The 23,021-nt window shown below is 42.7% G+C and overlaps 1 protein-coding gene across 8 annotated transcripts in view; it reads left to right on the top strand.

The window, feature by feature from the left end:
- LOC125465563 (serine/threonine-protein kinase Nek6-like) overlaps positions 1–23,021 on the top strand; it is a 269,602-nt gene that overhangs the window by 127,300 nt on the left and 119,281 nt on the right. For all 8 annotated transcript variants that reach the window (XM_048559236.2, XM_048559234.2, XM_048559235.2 and 5 more), the window contains exons 3-4: positions 16,389–16,529; positions 17,818–17,880. In XM_048559236.2, coding sequence (XP_048415193.1) covers positions 16,389–16,529; positions 17,818–17,880 — 204 coding nt within the window. The remainder of the gene's footprint in view (positions 1–16,388; positions 16,530–17,817; positions 17,881–23,021) is intronic.

Below are 23,021 nucleotides of genomic sequence, written 5' to 3' on the forward strand. Positions count from 1 at the left end.
TGCTAAAGTGTTTATTATCACCATTTCTTTGATTATAAAAGGACCTGTGTGTGCCATTGAATTCTTTTGGTGATCCATGGTTGAATACTAACAATCTAAAAGAACTTGTTTGGTTTGAGCAGAGGATTAGTTTACAAAATGGAAGACTCAATAAATTATTATCTGTTAGTTTTATGATCTCAGAATACTGGCTTGTAGTCAAGGAGAGTAAATTTCAAAAAACAAACCACTATTTTGTTATCCAGCAGTAGTGAGACTACTTTAAATGGATAGCTACATCCATGCTGTGTGCATTGCATTTTTCACAGCCAAGCAGATATAGCTACTAATCCCATAACTTTCATTGTAAGTATATAGTGGATTTCTCTCAGGGATAGCAATCGCCATCTTGGAGACAGTTCAACATCATCTTTGCTGCAGTGAAATCACTGAAAAAGTCAAACCACTAATGTCTTTGAGAGCATAATAAAATGTGAGGCTGGATGAACACAGCACGCCCAGCAGCATCTCAGGAGCACAAAAGCTGACGTTTCGGGCCTAGACCCTTCATCAGAGAGGGGGATGGGGTGAGGGTTCTGGAATAAATAGGGAGAGAGGGGGAGGCGGACCGAAGATGGAGAGAAAAGAAGATAGGTGGAGAGGAGAGTATAGGTGGGGAGGTAGGGAGGGGATAGGTCAGTCCAGGGAAGACGGACAGGTCAAGGAGGTGGGATGAGATTAGTAGGTAGGAGATGGAGGTGCGGCTTGGGGTGGGAGGAAGGGATGGGTGAGAGGAAGAACAGGTTAGGGAGGCAGAGACAGGTTGGACTGGTTTTGGGATGCAGTGGGTGGAGGGGAAGAGCTGGGCTGGTTGTGTGGTGCCGTGGGGGGAGGGGACGAACTGGGCTGGTTTTGGGATGCGGTGGGGGAAGGGGAGATTTTGAAGCTGGTGAAGTCCACATTGATACCATTGGGTTGCAGGGTTCCCAAGCGGAATATGAGTTGCTGTTCCTGCAACCTTCACGTGGCATCATTGTGGCACTGCAGGAGGCCCATGATGGACATGTCATCTAAAGAATGGGAGGGGGAGTGGAAATGGTTTGCGACTGGGAGTGCAGTTGTTTATTGCGAATCGAGCAGAGGTGTTCTGCAAAGCGGTCCCCAAGCCTCCGCTTGGTTTCCCAGTGTAGAGGAAGGCACACCAGGTACAGTGGATGCAGTATACCACATTGGCAGATGTGCAGGTGTACCTCTGCTTAATGTGGAAAGTCATCTTGGGGCCTGGGATAGTGGTGATGGAGGAGGTGTGGGGGCAAGTGTAGCATTTCCTGCGGTTGCAGGGGAAGGTGCCGGGTGTGGTGGGGTTGGAGGGCAGTGTGGAGCGAACAAGGGAGTCACGGAGAGAGTGGTCTCTCCGGAAAGCAGACAGGGGTGGGGATGGAAAAATGTCTTGGGTGGTGGGGTCGGATTGTAGACGGCGGAAGTGTCGGAGGATGATGCGTTGTATGGTGCGAGGTTGGTGGGGTGGTGTGTGAGAACGAGGGGGATTCTCTTGGGGCGGTTGTGGCGGGGGCGGAGTGTGAGGGATGTGTTGTGGGAATGCGGGAGACGCGGTCAAGGGCGTTCTCGACCACTGTGGGGGGAAAGCTGCGGTCCCCGAAGAACTTGGACATCTGGGATGTGCGGGAGTGGAATGCCTCATCATGGGAGCAGATGCGGCGGAGGTGGAGGAATTGGGAATAGGGGATGGAATTTTTGCAGGAGGGTGGGTGGGAGGAGGTGTATTCTAGGTAGCTGTGGGAGTCGGTGGGCTTGAAATGGACATCAGTTACAAGCTGGTTGCCTCTCTGATGACGCCTCCCCCTCTCTCCCTATTTATTCCAGAACCCTCATCCCATCCCCCTCTCTGATGAAGGGTCTAGGCCCAAAACATCAGCTTTTGTGCTCCTGAGATGCTGCTTGGCCTGCTGTGTTCATCCAGCCTCACATTTTATTATCTTGGATTCTCCAGCATCTGCAGTTCCCATTATTACTGATGTCTTTGAGAGCATCTTGTTTCATTGTGGCATTGCTGACAGTAACTGTCAGCATGCAATCAGACTTTATTAGGAAATGAAAACAAATGTTGCTGGAAAAGGTCAGCAGGTCTGGCAGCATCTGTGAAGAAAAAATCAGAGTTAATGTTTCAGATCCGGTGATCCTTCCTCACTGGGAGAAGGAAGGGTCACTGGAGGCGAAACACTAACTCTGAATTTTTTTCTTCACGGATGCTGCCAGACCTGCTGAGCTTTTCCAGCAACTTTCATTTTTGTTCCTGATTTACAGTATCTGCAGTTCTTTCAGTTTTTATTAGGAAATGTATGCCTAATGTAGGTTCTTTGACTGGTTCAATCTTTATACAAAATCTAACGGAGATAAACAACTTAAATTATTTAAGATGTCTGAAATAACCCCATAGAGGGCAGCATCCCATCACCAAGTCCTCGTTTATTTGCACATGGAAAGTCCTTGACACTAATCCAACTGCTTCAGAGTCAGCTCCCAGAGTCTCTGACACTCCTGTTTATATCAGTCAGCCATGGCTCCCTGATTGGACCAGATTTAACAGCCTCAATCAGGGAACTCATACTCTGAGGTCCCCATGGCTGACCTTGGTATAATCACTATAATGTCACCATGAATGTTACAATTTACGATAGACAGGACGACGCAAACCATTCTGAATGCAGAGCCTTTGAAGGAAAATGTATGGAGGAAGCAGAAAGTTAGTGGCTTTCCTCACAAAAATTGAGATCTGTTACACTCTCAGTCTATCTGTTTAAGTTCAGGAAAATGACTGGAATGTGAAAAATGAAGCAAATCTCTCATTGCACTAATTGTTCACTCTTAGTTTTGATGAAGAAGTTGATTTCCTGTTAATACATCTTGTGCCGTCTTTACCTTGCAAATACTGGTCGCAAGACCATGCTATTTTCTAGCTTCCTCAACGTGAAGAAGACCTAGTATATTGTCAGGTAATTAGAAGTTAATTAACCTGTTATTCTAATCTGCATGTGGTCTAGGTTTTTGGTTCAGGATACCAGAATACATTATGTTTGGATTTCAGTTCCTATGCAATGCCAAGTATAAGGCCATACTTCCCAACAATGCTATGTGTGAATCAAATAGAATGTTCTTTCATAAGATGATATAGAATAAGAGCAGGAATAGAGCAGGCCATTCAGCCCACTGAGCTGCTCCACCATTCAAGAAACTCATCTGATTGTGACGTTAAAGTCACTTTCTAGCCTGTCATCCATAACCTTTGAGTCTCTTGTCAATCAACAATCTTACTCAGCCTTAACTAAATTCAATGACATAGCCTCCACTGCTGGCCGTGAAGGGAATTCCAAAAATTAACAATCTTCAGGGGAAAAATCTTGATCATATAAAAAGAGCCTTAACTTTGCACTGCACTCCCTAGTTCTACAAGCCCCCGTCAAAGAAAGCATCTGCTCAGTATAAGCCCTGGCTGTCAAGCCCTTTAGAAAATTATGTTAGTAGAAGAGAGAGGATAAACCATACTCATCCAGCCGGCACTTGCCAAATCCAATACAAATGTCTGTTGTTAGATAGACTGTCCAACATGATTCTGTAATTAGACAACATTTGTTGAACAGTCCGAAGCATTATACTAGTTGTACTGGTAACCAATTTATGATAGTCAGTCAAACTTGTAACATGGCTCAATTTATTCTTGCTAGAAGTGACGTATATTCATACATGGAGATGCATTCGAAACAAACAGAAAGTATGTTTAAAGGAATATATTTTAGTATTGATCCTTTTTATAATTACCAGGAGCTTGGGAACCTGAAGTTAATTTCCCACTTCTTTCTTCATGTCGGTGGTTTATCCAATCAGATTGGAGTCACCAACCAATTGAGAGCCTTTGTTCCTAGGGTGTAAACTTGTGTCCTTGTGCTCAATTTAGCTTTCTTGTGTTTTTCCAGATGAGTGCAAGATAAAAAAGTTCAGCAGCATGGTGGCTCAGTGGTTAGCACTGCTGCCTCACAGTGCCAGGGACCCAGGTTCGATACTACTGTCTGTGTGAAGTTTGCACATTCTCCCCGATTCTGTGTGGGTTTCCTCCGGGTGCTCCGGTTTCCTCCCACAGTCCAAAGATGTGCAGGCTAGGTGGATTGGCCATGCTAAATTGTCCATAGTGTTCAGGGATATGTAGATTAGGTGGGATATAGTGGGATGGGCCTGGGTGGGACGCTCCAAGGGTTGGTGTAGACTTGTTGGGCCAAAGGGCCTGTTTCCCAACACTGTGGGGATTCTATGAGTAGCATGTGCCTGTTTCTTGCAAAATCTGTCCATAACAAAGTATATGTTAAATGACTAGTCTTGCTAGAAGTTGGTTTCTAATTGGTTCATGCTCACCTTGCTCTTCCTACTACCAAACTGGTTCTCCAAAGATGGATTCCAGTCACACCAAGAATGGATAAAGTAAAATTTGACCACATTTTTTTTGCCTGATGTTCTACTCCTAATAATTTCAGCTTTTCAAGATAGTTTGGGCAAATCTTTTTCATTCCCAGAGAAGCAATGAGTAATTCTGAACTGCACATATTTATTCATTATTCCCACTAATAGTTAAACAGAAAGGAAAAGGGAACAGTCTGATTTACCCAAAGAAATTTTCTGGCACTGTCCTAATTATGTTGCATGGCCTTAAAGCAACAATGTACCCTCTTGGATTAAGGTGGAAAAATATCCAATTTTGGAAAATTATGTGACATACAGAATTGAAAAGCAGTAGCATTAGTGTGCAGTTAAGTGATCTGATATAAGTAGCTTGAAAATCAATATAGATGTCATGATTTGAATGCAATCCTAGTGATTTGAGTTCCGCAATCCAACACATATCTAGTGGCAGCTTTGTCCAGTGTAACTTTAAGGAAAAGATGGCAGTATAAATATGAAGATATCGATGCTATGAATAGGTTTTCTTAAAGTTGATTGAAGCAGGTTCCATTGTCAGGTGAATCAGCAATCAGAGGACCTGGCATTTTCGGCAATTGTCTTAAATCCAGGCTGAAATGAGCAGAATTTGTTGCAGTGTGAGTTGATAGAATTTGAAGTGGTGGCCTGTGAAAATATAGTGAAAGCATAAGGGAACAGGATATGTAATTAAAATGAAAAAAAAAGCAGGCTGAGGAGAGTACAGGCAGCAGGGTGATTTAAATATCTCTTTCTGAGAGCTGGTGAAGACACAGTGGGCCAAGTGGCCTCCATTGGTGCTGTATGATTCCATGATCATGACCTCTGGAGACTTCATACTGACCTAAAATGATAGCTCTTGTCAGTGGCTCTAGGTATTATGTTGCCATTAGGGATGGAGGCAGCCATCATTCCTGATCATTTTGGACCTGACTTAAATGGAAACAAGAATAGTTCAACTTTTCCCTCTATGGCCAGTATGGTCTTTTTACATTTCGGAACATTTATAGGAAAAAAATCTGCTGATCATACACCTAAAAACAACATTTGTGTTGGTTTCTCCATGGACATTTGCTTTTCTGCTATTCTGGCGATAGATTTACAGCATGAGAGCACATGATGAACATACCTCTGACCCAAACGTGCAACTGAAATATCTTATGGTATAGGTGCTCCATGCCTGTAACTGGCAACTCTTCCAGCATCACTATTACTGCCGCATGTGTGCGTACTGCCACAAGTTTTATGACAAAGATGTCAGTTGTACGCATTGTCATTATGCTGTTTAAAATGATTGAGGACTGCAAAGATCAATAATGACTCGGCATTGTGTATGACGTACAGGTGAAGTTGTTTCGAAATACATTTTTACATCTAAGATACACAGGGTGTGAACCTGCTGAAGGCAGAACTTGTCTAACTGGGGAACTAATGCAGCTTTTAACCACAAACCATTTCCTGGGTTTCTGGCAAACTTGAAGAAGGGCAAAAAAACCCCAGAAATTGTTGGAATAGCCCAGGTCTGGTAGCGTCTGTGAAGAGAAATCAGAGTTAACCTTTTGGGTTCAGTCCCTCAGAGCCTTCCCTCAGTTCTGAGGAGGACCACTGGACCTTAAACATTAACTTTGGTTTCTCTTCACAGACGCTGCCAGATCTGCTGAGCTTTTCCAGCCACTTCTGTTTTTGTTTCTGATTTACAACATCCACAGTTCGCTCGGGTTTTTTGAGGAAAGGCAAGACTGAAGCCAGAAAAGTTCAGAGAAGTCAGTTTGTTTATGTCAGTATTACCATTTATTTATGGGTTAGGAAGGGCCTGGGCCATGACTCAGCCTGAGCTTCCACCGCTTACCTCTCTCACCATCGTACTGTTGTCCTGACCCTTTTGTTGAATAACCTCGCTTGCCAGGACTATCTATCCCTGCTGGTAGCTCCCAATGGCCTGAAACCCTGCTCCCGTTCCCACTTCGGGTAGGAGTTAGCACTGTTGAATGAGGACTGAGTGAAAGTGGTTTCTGTCACATGCTGACTTGCATTCATGTTGAAGTCTGAGTTGCTGGACAGGAGTAGTCATTAATTTGTAATGCTTCTCTAAAAAGTAGCTAATCGCAAAGAATAAGGTTTTGCTTTTACTATTTCATTGAATGAGCATCAATGGAAGGGCAAAGCATTTTCCTGCCCATTCCTAATTGCCCGTAAAAAGATGATGGTAAGTTAACTTATACGATTGGTGAGGGAATTCCTGGATTTTGAGCCAGTGACAATGTAGGAACAATTATATGGTCCCTAGTAAGGGGGATGCACAGCTGAGAGAGGAACTTGCAGGTTTTGGTTCTCTCATGGATCCAGTGCCCCCCTCGTTTTGGGAGACAAGGAAGGTGTTGTTGAAGGAGGCTTGGCAAGTTACAGCGGTGATGGTAGATCCTGTATTTGGTGCTCACTGCTGCCACTGTGCACCAGTGATGTAGAGAGTGGATATTTAAGCTGGTGGATGGGGTGCTGAGCAAGCTGCTTTGCCCTGGATTGTTTCAGATTATTCCATTCCAAACCAGATTTGTTCCTTGTAGACTGTGGCCTTGTGGAGCTAGCAGTTGAGCTACTCACTGCAGGACTCTGAGCTTTTAACCCGCTCTGACAGTCACAGAGTGATATGTTACACCTAAGTTTTGAGACACCAGTAAACCCCATGGTGTTGATGGTAGGGTTTCAGCCAGAGATGATTGGATACTCTGTTGCTGGAGATGGTCATTGCTTGGCACTTGTGTGGAGTGAATATTACTCACCAGCAGTTCCCAATCCTGGACATGGACTGCTTCAGTACCTGAGAAGTCACAAAATGTCACTGAAAATTGCGCAATCAAAAGAGAACGCCCTCACTTCTGAATTTGTGGATGGAAGGAAAGTAAAAGTCTCTGAACGTATTCCTCACTTATGTATAAAATTCTTCAAAATGTCATCAGCTGAAAAGATTCCTCTCAGGCTATATGTAGTTTGTTTGATCCTGTTAGTCTCAAATAATCAATGTGTCAATAATCCAATAATCCAGGTTTCTGAGGAGATTATGTACATTTTCACACTAGTGAGCATTTTAGGAATCTTCATTGGATGGGAAAGCATAACTAAATATCTTAGTGTGTGGCTATAATTCTGGGGCTGGCATTATTTAAAAGACATTTGTTTGCGTTCCCTTATTGTGCTTTTTTTTGTGTTCAGACAATAATTCTACAGACAATACAACAATAAACCCATATTCATATAGTGCCGTTTATTAAGGAAAAGGCAGCTTGCAGGAACAGTGTGAATCAAAACTTGACCCTGAAATGTGCCAAGAAACATTTGGAACACAGATGACCTAAAGCTTGTCAGACAGTGAGGTTTTCAAAAGCACATTAAGGGAGGAGTGATGGTAGAGAAGTGGAGAAGTTTGGAGCAAGTGTTCCAGGGCATAGGGCCTGGGCAGCTGAAGGCATAGTTGCCTGTGATGAAGTGATTAAAATCAGGAATGTACAGTCAGCCACTATTGGAGGGGCCCAGAGATTTCCAAGGATTGTGGGGATCAGAAGGGAAAAATAGAGACAGATGACCTGGAAAGAAGCAGGAACAACAGAGATAGCAAAATGAACCAAGGAGAAGAATGAAAACTTACAGGAGGGAAAAAAGAAAAATGTAAAGAGTAAATGCAGACCAGCTAAAATAGGCCTCGGTATAGTTTGGCACAAATGCCCCTTGTTTACACTGTAATTGCTAACAACTCCAAAGTGTATCCTGCCAAAACCTACAGAGAGTTGCAGTCTTTACACATTTTTCTTTTAGCAGTGAATAGCATTTGGCATCAAGCTGGCAGCTTTTTTTTTGAAAAGTTAACTTTATTCAGAGGACCATAATGAATTTCAAATTACTTTCTCTCCTTTCATTCTTAGTGCAGCCTTAGAATGGAACAAATGAAAATGGCATTTTACAACTGTTGTATGAGTCTGAAAGGGGTAAAAATGAGGAATGATATAAGACAACCCACTCTGTTGGTGTCAGCTGGCTTTGTGGGTGGGACATGTAGGATCTTGAAGGAGTGAGACTTAAGATCCTGTTCTCCTCAAAGTCTCAGTAACAGTGTCAATTGCATCAATGGAAACTGTGACTAGTTGCTAATATCAATAAACTATTTCCTGTGAACATTAAAAGACTTAACTAGTTAGGCCAGGAAGTGGTTTTGCGTCATTACATTCAATCAGGCAGCCCTGTAGTTGTCCTATACATAAAGCAGTGATAGTCCTCCAACATGAACAGCAGCTCATACAGTGCAGTGAGTTGACTGTCCCAGCCAACAGCACATGATGGAACAAAAAGGACTTGGACCGGATGGTCACCAAAATGGATTGATTCGTGAGCCCTTTAAAACTCCCAACCCCATTACTGGGCTTTCTGAATTTTGGGCGTGCAGTCTGGTTTGGGTTGTGAGGTCACACCTGATACTCATAACCTGGTGAGCTTGATTATGGAAATGACATGCCCCAGTCTTTTCATGGAGTCCGTCCAGCTTTTGAAGCATTGGTGGTTCACAGCATCTCTGAACAATCGTGAATCAGGGAACTTTTTGAAAGATAAGTTCAAAAAGTCCTTATGATCCCCCGTGCCAAAGTATGCCCTTCTTTCCTCCTCTTGTGTCAACGTTCACCCACTATGCACTGTATAGAAGCAATGAACTGGACAGGAATAGCTGGATGTAGGGGTTTTTGAAGGGCATGAAGTGACGTGGGAGTATGATGGGTCATGGGGAGGTGCTTAGTGAGTGTGCTCATGGTTTTGAGGGGTCATGGAATATTTGGGAGATAAAAAATGGTGTGAGAGGCCAAGGAGGAGGGGTGTCTCTCACTGTGGGGGGGGGCATTTGTGGCACATGAGGTGGAATGGGAGCATGATGGTGTAAAAATATTTTAGAATTTTCCTGACTCCTCCTGTCAGCTTTGAGGGTAAATATCCAACCTGTTTCACAGAGTAATATTCATACCTGAACACCTGGTATGACAGGAAGGTCGTGGCCATTCATTATGTCCAGTGCAGGGCCTACAGCTGATACAAGTGTTACGCCCCTTCTCAGTACTAGCTGTTGGAGGTCCCTTCGTAAAAGTATTCTTAAAGGAGTCACCAGTAGCCTCCAGGAAGCCAAAGCAATGGTCTTAAAGGGTCTCCACTGTTTTTAATAGCAGAGGTGATGAGAAATATTATGGACCTCTCCCAACCTTCTTCCAGCCCCAAACTATCTCTCTCTCATAATCACCCCAGTTCCTCTCTCATTCCTGCCCATTACACCACTCCCTCTCTCACCTCACTCTCCTTTAATGCCTGCTGCTGTTCCCAATTGCCTCACTCCCTCTCTCAATCTCCCACTTCTAATTGTCACATTTTTCCCTCTGGATCTACACGAGGGGCCCTGCTAACAACACACTGTGCTGAAATCTTTAAACTGCACTGAAATGATCATCTGTTGGCTGCAGCCCACTGAAAATGTGGAACTGTGATGTAGTGTTGGAGTTTGGAATGATTTGGCCACCAGGTTGTTTCCAAACCCCTGACTGGCTGTTTGGCTGATGGAGAATGGTTTTTGAACCATTTTGGTCTAAGGGGTACATACACATTGAAAATGTGTATGTAAAACCGCGTATGATTTGAAAAAGCCACTTAGAAAACTAAAGCCCTCTCTTCCTGATTCCCACATTGGTGGCTGTGCAATAGAATTTCTCTCTTTAAGGCAGCCCTTCTGGGTGTTAGGAGCATGGGGGTCTGTGCTCTCTGCTCCGAATTTTATCCATTTGCTGAGCTAATCATCATGGGTGTGATCTCAAATGACTTTTATGTAAATTCCAGACCATCTATACCATGTCAGATAAGCATTTTTGGTGCTTATAATGTGTTGGCACATTCTACACGGAGGAGATAGATGATCGTTTTTCACAGTCACACTTCAGTTCACTGGCACTTTACTGCTGTACATTGTCTCATTGATTGTGCTTAGCTTTTTAATTTATTTTTTGCACTAGATTAATTTGGAATGTTTAAATGTCTGTGGAGTCTTCTTGACTAAAGAATCTTGGTAACTGAATCCTGGTTCTGGATTATGAGCTATTAGTTTCAGTCCTTATTTTTTGTGTGACTAACCAGTGCTCCTGCATGCCAACTCCCAACTGGTCTGAGCCTAGGCCCTTTGAGGTAAGGCATAATTTGCAGCCACCACTGTTCCTTGTCTCCTAGAACCTGTGATTTGAGCAAACCAACCTCACATTACACCTCTGGGGAGAATATTAATTAGAAATTAAATACTTACAATTGTGTGCTGGCTTGAGCAAAAATTCTATTTGAAAAATTATAATCGACCTTAAGTGGGGAATAATGTTCAGTAATAACATGTACACATGTTAAATACCATGAGTAATCTGATAATGGGCCACAGTGAAGGTGGGTTGGCCTAATGAAATGAGGCATTTTGTTGTTATTCCAATGCCTGACCTGAGCCTGAGCTTTGGAGGTAATGGTATTATCTCCCTCTTTGATAGCTATATTACTTTAATTAGGCCTGATGGGCTGTGATGGAGAATGCAAATCTAGGTCATTGCATATGTAAATGTGCAGCTGTGGTCCTGCTGAATGCCAGAACGCATCAAACAGTGTGCTTCAGCGTCATCAAGCATTAATTCCAACATGGCAAGCAGACATGACTTTACATTTGTGCATTGAGCACACCCCTCCAGTGCCAGCAAGGGTGAGCAGAATGGTAACTGATCTCCAGATCTTGTTGTCCAGAATTGGACTAAAATATGAAATAATTAACTTTCAGTCTCTAAGTTACCAACACGCTGCTTGCAGTTTGGTATTTACTAAGGTTGTTTCTGCCATTACCCAGTATTTATTTTAAAACACTCCCTGGCTTTCTCTTGGCAACTTAGAAATATTTCATAAAATGAAACCCAGGCCTCCTAGTCCAAAGGTAAGGACATTGCACCACAGGAGTCCATAAGCCTACAGCACCTGGTAGTCCCAATCCAAGTCCTTACTAGGGATAATGGGAACTGCAGATGCTGGAGAATCCAAGATAACAAAGTGTGGAGCTGGATGAACACAGCAGGCCAGGCAGCATCTCAGGAGCACAAAAGCTGACGTTTCGGGCCTGGACCCTTCATCAGATGATGGGTCTGCAATGTTCATCCAGCCCCACACTTTGTTGTCCAAGTCCTTAATAGGCCAAGGTTGACTTAGTTTCCAAGAACAGTCATTTTCAGACTATTATAGCTATAGGCCTTGGCAGCTTCTTTGCTGATTCCTGCACTCTGTGTTAGACTTACCTTGGAGATATTTAACTGAGGTCCCAGATATCTACTCTAAGAAGGTTAACTGACACTTAAAGAAGATAGAGTCAGACCTATGAATGGTGACTCTAAACTTCCTTGGACCCTGAGACTTAGAGGAGAGGTGGGGTAAATTAGGTACAAGAAGAGCCTAAAGGATCAGGCACACAAGCTCAATGTTCAAAAGAACAGGTGACAGGAAATATTAAGAGGGACTGTGGTGTATGGAACCTCACAATGGTATAGAGAATGAGATTGGTGGATTACTGAGTTGTCCCCTATTTCTGGAAAGCTCTGTCCTCCTGTGATCCAGGTTCCTGGCCTAGAAACCCTACTGTTGACTTTGCATTTTTTAAAACACTGCACCCTGATACACAGAAACATAATGACTATAAGAGGCTTTCAGTAGCAAGCCAAGTGCCCCAGACCCAACCTGTCATTGCCCCAAATAATCATAAGTGCATGAGCACCATCAAAGATATATAAGTGACATATCCACTGCAGATCCCACGTACTGCTGCTTGGATCAGAAGGGGAGGATAGCATCATGCATTGAATCATACTTCGCAGTTATAAGTGGTCTGAGGACTTGCACAACATGAGTAATAAGAGCAGCAGCAGGCCATTTGGCTCCTCAAGCTGGCCCCACCATTTAACAAGATCATGACTGATCTGTCCCAGACCTGAACTCTTCTACTTCTCTCCGCTGCTACTAGTGGGTGCCATTACAATAAGTGCTTTGTTTAAGACATAATTATAAACAATTTGGATGTGGGGACCGATTATACTATTGCCAAGTTACTGATGATTCTAAACTGAATGGGAATGCAAGTTGGGAGGAGAATATAAGGAGGCTTAAAGAGGACTTGGACAGGCTGAGTGAATAGGCTATAACACCGAAATTGGGAGTATAATTTGAATAATTATTGGGTTATTCATTTCAATGGAAAAACCGAGTAATTTTTGAATTGGTGAGAGTTTGGAAAGGATAGGTGTTCAAAGGGATCCTTGTCCAACAGTTATGAAAAGCAAGCGTGCACTTAGAGGAAATAGTTAGGAAGATAAATGAAATGTTGGCCTTCCTTGCAAGGGAATTTGAGCACAGATATAAGGATGTCTTGCTGCATAGAGTCCCTGGTGAAACCTCATCTGGAGTATTGTGCGCAATTTTGGTCACCTTATTTATGGAAGGATACACTTGCCATAGAGTGTGCAACAGAGGATTATGGGATTGGCTTAAAACGACAGATTGTCAAGATGGGGCCTGTGTTCCCAGGAGTTTTGATGAATGAAAGGTGAGCACATTGAAATCTACAAAAATTCTTACATGGTGTTACAGAATGGATATGATTAGAATGGTCTCCCTAGCTCGAGTCTCGAGAACAAGGGACATTTCAGGATAAGGGGCAGGCTAGATAGACCGAGAGGAGGAGGAATTTCTTCATTCAGAGAGTGGTGAATCTATGGAATTCTGTTCCTCCGAGGGCTGTAGAGGTTCTGTCATTGAGTAGGTTCAAGACAGAAATTGATATGTTTCTGGAGACTAATGGCAATGAGGGATATGAAGATAATCTGGGAAAGTGGCATGGAGGGCAATATGATCACCATGATATAGCATGGTGGGGTAGACTTGATGGGCAGAATGTCCAATGCCTGCTCCTATGATTTTCTGCTTTTGACGTGCTTCACTATCAAAACATGTGAGATATTCTGTGAACAACATTTATCCTCTGGGTTGACCAGCAACCTGCCATTCGGTCACTCAATAATATGCTCGAGTCACTTGCATTCATGCTGCCCTGAACCGAGATGTGATAGAAATAAAGATATAAATTGTCACGTTACACAGCAGCTAAAGGCTTTGGGGTACAAAGTTCAATACAAGGTTATTGTAATGGTCAGCCTGTGATTAATAAATGCCAACCTTATGAAATTATCAGTAGAAATCCGACGATATTTCATTTAGATAGTTAGACGCGAATCTGTTTGTGGGGCTAGCCTATTTTATAGTACACATGAGGTTTCCAAATCACAGGAGTCTGCTTTTAAGGTGATAACATGGTTATTTCATTTATTACTGAGCCACATTACAGCTAGAAGATGAAACTGCCGAGGTTTGAAATTCTCATGTGTACAGTAAAGTATATTACTGTACTGTAACTACAATTGTCATGTTTATTGTACGAATTATATTTATGATTAACACAATCCACAACAATAACTAACATTGTTTATGGAGCACATCAAATATTACTATGATTCCAACTGACACAGCTTTCACAGCAGCATATTTTGAACAGCACCCAACCAGGGTCATAGCCTTTCTAAATACCCCCTCATCTGTGGGGTCCATTGACTTATATCACCTCCAATGAAACTAGAACAGACAGGTTACAAATTGACCAAAAATACGGGGCAGACAAACTTTTAAACCACAGTCTTAAGTGATTGACAGAAAATGAACCACTCTAGCTGTGTGCATGATTGCTTGTTCTAAATGCTGTTTTTCCAGTACCTTACTGATCATGCTGTGAGAGTTGTATCAGTTTCATGGCTGTAAGGTACCTGCTGAACATGAGCAAACATTCTTAGTAGAAGTCTCCACAATGACTTATGAATACCATGAAATGAATTTTGGTATCGGAAGTGTGGCGTTGTTTTTCATTCCAAACTCTAGCTGATGAGTCTCCATGGAATGTTGTTTTTCTCTGTACATGGTTAGGAATAAATTCACAAGACGTGCTTCGACATTTCCCTGTGTAAAATTAGCTATCACGTGAAATTTCAGAATCTCAATTTGAAACGTGCTCCGAATTCTCCTTTCATCTCCTGTGGGAGGGTGCGTGCCAGTTAAATCATCAGCTGTTTAAAACAAAATTGTGAGAAGCAAGTTCTGACCTTTGCTCTTTCAAAAAGGAGCCTTGCCCCTGAATGTACACAATTGTGGCAGAAAATCATGTGCCTCACTTTCAGACTGGGTGAGGGTCCTCACATCAGAAACGGATCCCTGTCTAACCTACTTAAGACAGTGGGACCAATCTTCTTGACTCATATATGCCAGTTTTGTATGCCTTTTGCAATAATAACACATTTTGGACAATGAGACAGACAAAGCATCTCTTCTTTAAACAATAACAATATGCATGCAATAAAGGTTAAATTGCTATAGGCCCAGCGGGCTGCTTTGTCACTGTGAGACACGGCACAGCATCTCAGGCAGGGGGCAAAGTCAAAAACCAGGACTTTCATGCCAGTGTGGGAATCAAAGCTGTGCTGTTGGCATCAACGTGGCATTTTTTGGCCCTTACACTGGGTGCAGATCACATCAAATAGTCCTTCATCTCAATGTCTGCCTCAGGTTGCTGTGTTCTGAGCAATATGTAGAAGAAAGGTTCATGGACCAAAAAGGATTAATTCACAAAGGCTTTAATCCATTCCTAGCCTGTTTTGCTGATGCTTGCAATTAATGAGTATCTGTGCCAATTATTTTGTTTTAACAAAACCAGCTTCATTGCAAGGGCTTTCCCAATGGACATTGCTTACCTGGAGGAAGCAGAGGCTGATCAAAAGGAAACTGCAGAAGAGAGACTGTGTGTCCATCTGTGGGCACCTGAATGCCCCTTTCTACAAACAGAAGTGAACAAACCTCACGCTGGTTTATGTGGAGGCACTGATCTGACAATGCAGATCAGAGCTTGCTATGTTTTGAAATAAGGTAGCAATTCTTGCATGGCCTCACCTGCAACATGTCATTATCTGCAAATGGTGATGGAGTCCAGATGCAGGATTATCATCTGTATTTACATGTGCTACTAACAGACAACTTTGAGCTGGCACAGCATTGATGACTATGCAGACATGTGGAGTTATAGGGGTGCTGCTCTGGAATGCCATAAATGAAAGATCTTTGTAAGCAGCTTCCACTTCCAGCAGCCGCCAGACAGGAGCCATATGTTCAACTGCTCTCTCCTTCGTCAGTACATAGCCTTTCCTTCCTCAGAATCCCCTGGCCTCTCAAATTTGCAAAGGCTGGTGATTGACTGGGCTGCATTCTGAGACATTCTAAACATTTTTTTGTCACTGCATTGTGACATTTTCTGTCTAATTATGACATCCATTTGACTTGCACGCAGTCTTCTACCCTCAGCATTCCTATTTCTCCTACGTGGCCCAAATGCTCTTGAGTCTGTTATGAATTTAATGAGCCAAGTATTATTTAATGGCACCCACAATAAAGTCCATGTGCATATTTGGACAGTCAGTTACAGTTTCCTTTTCCTACATTCATTTAATAGGAATGAACTTATTAAGTACAGTGCCATCAAACCTGGGGTCTCTCTTTGAGATATAGTTTGGTTCCACAATCAGCAATGCACTCCCAAATTACTTTGATGGTTAATGATTTTGATGGTTAAATACTTCCATTTGTGGAGCTTAAATCTAGAACTTGCATTTGTAGATCTCTGAACTGATTCACAAACTACAAAGAATAAATGAGAACTTGAGAATGTTGATTCATAAGGGCCTTTAACTAGTTACTTTGTTGGTGAAACAAATTGTGCTGAGAACTTGGTTTCTCCTTTTGAACAGAGGCATATCCCAACGTACACCTACCACAGCCGACTAGCAGATTTCCAAATCGAGAAGAAAATCGGCCGAGGACAGTTCAGCGAAGTGTATCGAGCAACTTGCCTTCATAATGGAAAAGCAGTTGCACTAAAAAAAGTCCAGGTAAGAGAATTTGTCAAAAGCATTGGAACATTTCACTTGTAACAGTAGCTTACTGTATTAAAAAGTACCTTTAAACTTGCACTGGGGGAAAGCAATAGCCAAGGCCAAGTTAATGTGAAAGGGCAATTCCTTCTTGGGTTAACAATATCGTTTTCAGAAATGGATATGCCATTGCATCACATGACTCCTATTCAGGAAATCTGGGTATACTTAAGAAGCTTGAGAAAACCGAAACTCTCACAGATTCCTCTCTTTCTCCCTGATGTGCAATTGGCAGAGCACTTTGCTTGAATTGAAATCGTAAAGAAAAATCACACTGAAATAGTTCTCACTGTCACATTACCTGGTTGGTCAGCAAAGCTCACAGAGGAGTGGCACTGACTCTTGATGAGGGGCACAGGAAGTAATATTTCCATTACACCCTGCCTGAAGTTTAGACCTACATCTCACCAGTCAGTAACCACTGGCCAGTACAACCAGGAAAATTCATTTGAAATGCTTGTTCACATTACATCCAGATTTTCTCCACGTTGACTGCAGCAACTCTGTGGGAGCCTGTGTGTTTGATGCCACAACAAGATTTCCAAATTGCAGGTTTAATATTACCGTGTTTAATACCGCAACAATGTCATGTGTTACATCTATTACATCACAATAGCAAAAGAAACAAGGGCTGAATTTTCCCACAGTCCTCTGTGCCCTGATCCAGGCAGAAAGCCAGCCCTATGCCCACACTTACTGGCAATGGGACCAGCTCAGTAACTTTACCAGTGCCCACCTCCTAAACTGGTGTCTGTGAGACCATGGGCCAATTCTAGAAGGTAGACAGGCTCCTGAAATTGTCTGCCCAAGCAGAGAGCCATGACGCTCTGAACCCCCAGGGCAACACTGGAAGAAATGGGCACTGCTGAGTCAGTGGGATGTGGCAAAATGTCAGTGTCTTGATCAGGTGTTTGGAAATGACAGTTTAGGATGGCCGGTGATAGTAGATCCTGCAAGATGAAGGCGAATCTCCCCTGAGAAGGGATCTTTGGACATTAGGGACTGCCTGTAATCCCGTCCCCGAGACTTGCTGCAGGAAGACTGCTTCCAAGAAACTTGTGATGTTCCTACCAGCCTCGCCATCTCTGACCTGCCAGCTGCTGGCTAATACAATTGAATTCAACAGCTCCAAAAAGCAGCTTATTGGAGGTGAGAACCATGAGCTACTGTAGCTGCACAGCTATGATGCCTGAACGCTACTGATTTTTATAAAACCAGATTTCTTCTTTGTGTTTGTCTTTTTAAGGTGTTTGAAATGATGGATGCTAAAGCAAGACAAGACTGCATCAATGAGATTGACCTTTTAAAGGTATTGTGTTAATATCGTGTAATTATAACCAGGTATTCTTTTAGAATTTTAACTTTTATCAGTTGAAGACCTGGAAGTCATTTATGAATAATGAATTCTATCAAGTGCTAGGCATCAGATAATTAGTCAATCAGATCAAGCCAGTGAACAAGTCTAGGGTCAATGAAAGCTCAGTTATAAAGAAGTTCCCTTCTCTGCAGATCATTCACGAAGCAGTTTGATTCTGTTGGTCTTGGTATTTGTTTAGCCAGCCTGCAAATGACTCCAGCTAAATACAGATTCATAATCACAGTTTTCATTAACATTGCCCCACCTTTAATGTACCAACATGAGAAAATTTTCTCATCTAACCAGCCTGTGCTGTTTGGAGTTAACAGATCAACAGAAGATGATGAAATGCCTCTCTGCGGATTTCCCTGTGCCCAAAGGCTGGATGCATAAGCTACAAACTTCCTTCAACTTTTAACAGAAATGCAGCTGTGAAACTCTGCTGATAGGAAACTCACAGTGGGACAGATGGGGTGCCAGTCTGTTCCCTAAAGTGGTGCACTTCATTTAGCAGGCTGGCTGGGAACTGATGAAATTCCTTTCACATAATGTTGGCAGCTTTAAGTGTCCCGCTACCATCTGGGACTCCCAACATGTTGATGAAAGCCGTCTGGGCCAAGCTGCTTAACTATTACACCAGTCGATTATCATGTACAGTTATTCAAAAAAAAAATCCAAGATCTCTTTATCAACCACATTGTTTCATTTGGCTCAGTTGATAGCAAAGCCTCCTGAAACCACACTTCAAGGACTAGCGCACGTCAGCTTCGCTGGTACTGAAGGAGTGCTACATTGTACTTATAGGGTAATCTTCACTTTTGGTAGAATTAGAAAGCTGGTGAGAGTCTTCAATCAGGTGAATCCATTACACACCAAGAAGGAAATTCATAAGAAGGAAAATCAGGCAGGACATGTGTAACAGGTCGTGAACTTGTTACTTGGAGCGCCTGTCTCCTCCCAATACTGACAGTGACTCCAAATAACGTTTAGATGAACATTAAAGCACAGAGGCCTCATTGAGATGACTGTAAAAGCTCCCTGCCATTATTTGAACTTGTCCTGACAAACCTGTATCCCTTTACTGAATACATAATAATTACTCAATTATTTCATTGTTGTGTATGAGTGCTGGATTACTGTGGTTGCAGTTTAACTCATAGGCAGCAAAGCTTTGGGACATCCTCAGACCATGGAAGGTGCTATAACAATACAGTATTTTAAAATTTGTACTCTGATATCTCTGCTCCTGATGCCTGCTGTAAAATTATATACTTTAGCCCCTGCACCTCCATCCACTAAAATGGCTAGAGAACAAGTTTTGGGTTGAGACTCCTTCAATTTCTAATATTGACTCTGGTAAGTGCCAGGAACAGGCATATTGGTGCTTTCACCCTAAAGTGAGCCTCTGGTGAGAATTAAGGAATAAGCAGGCAGTTTCAAGGAGAAGTGTGAAATTCCTTAAGAGAGAAAGACAGATAAATAAAAAAGTAAATCAAGTTGTGACACTTTAATGCAGCCACTAGTAATCAGTTACAGGGTGACAGAATATCTTGAATCTCTCAGATGAGGCACAGTGCATTGTATTGAGGAGGAACTAACTGAGAAGGAGTGTTGGAAAACCTCAGCATAACTGTGTAGAACCTACTTAGTTCTGAAGAGGAATCATATTGAACACAAAATGTTAACTCCCTGTCTGCAGATGTTGCCAGGCTTCATAGCTTCTGTAGCATTTTCTGTTTTTATTTCAGATTTCCAGCATCTGCAGTGTTAGATTGTTGTGCACCTAGCAAGAGTTGTGTTTAAGTGTTCAGCACGTGTTGTGGCTATGAGGTTTTATATCTCCCCTGTTCACACTCACAGTCTTGTAGGGATCCTCTTCACTATTTCAGAGTGATTCCAGGGTTCACCGACCTGCGATTATTATCTGCCTGATTCATGCATTGAATTTTACTGCTTATCAGAAACGAGCAGATGATTTCCATCAGGACTTCTCTGATGTTGGTCTTTTCTTTCAAAGCTCAGGTCTGCAGTTAGGGCTATAGGGGGTGTGTTGGAATTGCTGGTCACTGTAGATATCGCTGCGAAATTGCCAGAACCTATCCATTTAAAGGCTGCAGTTTGAATCTTTGGGCCAGGTTGAGCCAATGCAGGTGATCAGAGTGACCTTCAACACCGTTGGTGAGGGAGAGGAATGTCAATCAACATTCCCAATCCTAACAAATAATTAGCAGCACAGGACATTAGATGAAGGCTGGGACACATCAGCCGAAATAACTGACCAGAATTGGGCAAGGCTTGATAAGGTATTAAGGGATGTTCAATGTCCATTGAACACCATCCTGGCAAGATATTGCCACTTACAGGAAACAAGGGAAGGAGAATAGAATCATAGAGCTGTACAGCACAGAAACAGACCCGTTGGCCCAACTCATTCATGCCAACTAGATAACCTAAATTAATCTAGTCCCATTTGCCAGCATATCTCTGTTAAATCCTTACTATTCATGTACCCATCCAGATGCCTTTTAAATATTGTAATTGTACCAGCCTCCACCACTTCCTCTGGCAGCTCATTACTGTAAAACAAATGGTAAAGAACGATCTCTACAGTGCTTGTCAGCAAGTCAAAATAAATGCAACTGCTGGACGTTTGGATGCATGTATTATTGGTGTGACTTTTATGCTAGATGAGTCCAATTGTTCCCTGCATTAGTTTAAAGCTACGTAGATCATTTTACAGCTGATATTTGGTTAAAGCCGTGAAGCAGTGTTTTACTTGCTCTTGGCCTATTATTTGGGATTATTGCTTGCAATCACCCACATTATTACTTAATCTTGGCTCATTCAGAAAGACTCGTCTCCTTTACCACCCACTGGATTGAACCTAGATTCTGAGAATTCCCGACATGCAAGTCAGAGCAGTTAGCTGGTAACTCCAGCTCACCAACTTCCTCCTGAAAGTTATACAATATCAGACTTAAAGGTGGTGCCAGCACCAGTGATCCCAGGATATCCTGAAGTGGCAAGTCTTTCTGGCTGTGGTACCCAGAAGAATTGGGCTAGTGTCAGACAAGAGGGGAACCAAAGGGACTTTTTAGGTAGTTGATGAGCAGAGATTGGGACAATAATGTGAAAAACTTCTCCGGGTTTCGTAGAAAGAAATCATCTGTGGAATGATGATTTGCTAATATATGTTAAAATTCATTCCAAAGATTTCAGGATTTAAATTTTTGAGTTACTTGCGGTCAACCTTAAGTTTCATTGGGATGACAGGCTGTTTGTTGTTTGTGGGATTGAAATTAGCTTGAATCTCAGGCCCATAGGAATAAGAATGCTGCCCATCTTCAAACTTTTATTCATTTTTGAAGGAGCTCAGTTGAACTTGCAAGAAGTTGTCAGTGCTTCATTTTTAGTAGCATGCAACAAATCACCTTTCTAAACTCCTGCATTTTCCAGTGTGAGCAATGTCTTTGTGGGACAGTAGCCAGTTTTGGGTAAGAGAGGGCTGGAACTGGGAGCTCAGATTTAGCTTCAGATGAGGACTGGAGAGAGGCAAATGTAATTCCTCTCTTCAAGAAAGGAAATAGGGAAATCCCCGGCAATTATAGACCGGTAAGTCTCACGTCTGTCGTCTGCAAGGTGTTAGAAAGGATTCTGAGGGATAAGATTTATGACCATCTGGAAGAGCATGGCTTGATCAAATACAGTCAACACGGCTTTGTGAGGGGTAAGTCATGCCTTACAAACCTTATCGAGTTTTTTGAGGATGTGACTAGAAAGGTTGATGAGGGTCGAGCTGTGGATGTGGTGTATATGGACTTCAGTAAGGCATTTGATAAGGTTCCCCATGGTAGGCTCATTCAGAAGGTCAGGAGGAATGGGATACAGGGGAACTTAGCTGCTTGGATACAGAATTGGCTGGCCAACAGAAGACAGCGAGTGGTAGTAGAAGGAAAATATTCTGCCTGGAAGTCAGTGGTGAGTGGAGTTCCACAGGGCTCTGTCCTTGGGCCTCTACTGTTTGTAATTTTTATTAATGACTTGGATGAGGGAATTGAAGGATGGGTCAGCAAGTTTGCAGACGACACAAAGGTCGGAGGTGTCGTTGACAATGTAGAGGGCTGTTGTAGGCTGCAGCGGGACATTGACAGGATGCAGAGATGGGCTGAGAGGTGGCAGATGGAGTTCAACCTGGATAAATGCGAGGTGATGCATTTTGGAAGGTCGAATTTGAAAGCTGAGTACAGGATTAAGGATAGGATTCTTGGCAGCGTTGAGGAACAGAGGGATCTTGGTGTGCAGATACATAGATCTCTTAAAATGGCCACCCAAGTGGACAGGGTTGTTAAGAAAGCATATGGTGTTTTGGCTTTCATTAACAGGGGGATTGAGTTTAAGAGTCGTGAGATCTTGTTGCAGCTCTATAAAACTTTGGTTAGACCGCACTTGGAATACTGTGTCCAGTTCTGGGCGCCCTATTATAGGAAAGATGTGGATGCTTTGGAGAGGGTTCAGAGGAGGTTTACCAGGATGCTGCCTGGACTGGAGGGCTTATCTTATGAAGAGAGGTTGACTGAGCTTGGTCTCTTTTCATTGGAGAAAAGGAGGAGGAGAGGGGACCTAATTGAGGTATACAAGATAATGAGAGGCATAGATAGAGTTGATAGCCAGAGACTATTTCCCAGGGCAGAAATGGCTAGCACGAGGGGTCATAGTTTTAAGCTGGTTGGTGGAAAGTATAGAGGGGATGTCAGAGGCAGGTTCTTTACGCAGAGAATTGTGAGAGCATGGAATGCGATGCCAGCAGCAGTTGTGGAAGCAAGGTCATTGGGGTCATTTAAGAGACTGCTGGACATGCATATGGTCACAGAAATTTGAGGGTGCATACATGAGGATCAATGGTCGGCACAACATTGTGGGCTGAAGGGCCTGTTCTGTGCTGTACTGTTCTATGTTCTATGTGTGATATTCAAGAATTCAGTGTGCATACCAATTAACAGATCAAATTCCCCTTTAATATTGCAGAACTATTTTAAATTGATCTGATACTCTCAGTATTGTTGGTATCATGGAATCTATCCCATTTTTCGCAC

The sequence above is a fragment of the Stegostoma tigrinum genome, chromosome 29 (assembly GCF_030684315.1).
Source record: "Stegostoma tigrinum isolate sSteTig4 chromosome 29, sSteTig4.hap1, whole genome shotgun sequence".
Classification (NCBI taxonomy): Eukaryota; Metazoa; Chordata; class Chondrichthyes; order Orectolobiformes; family Stegostomatidae; genus Stegostoma; species Stegostoma tigrinum.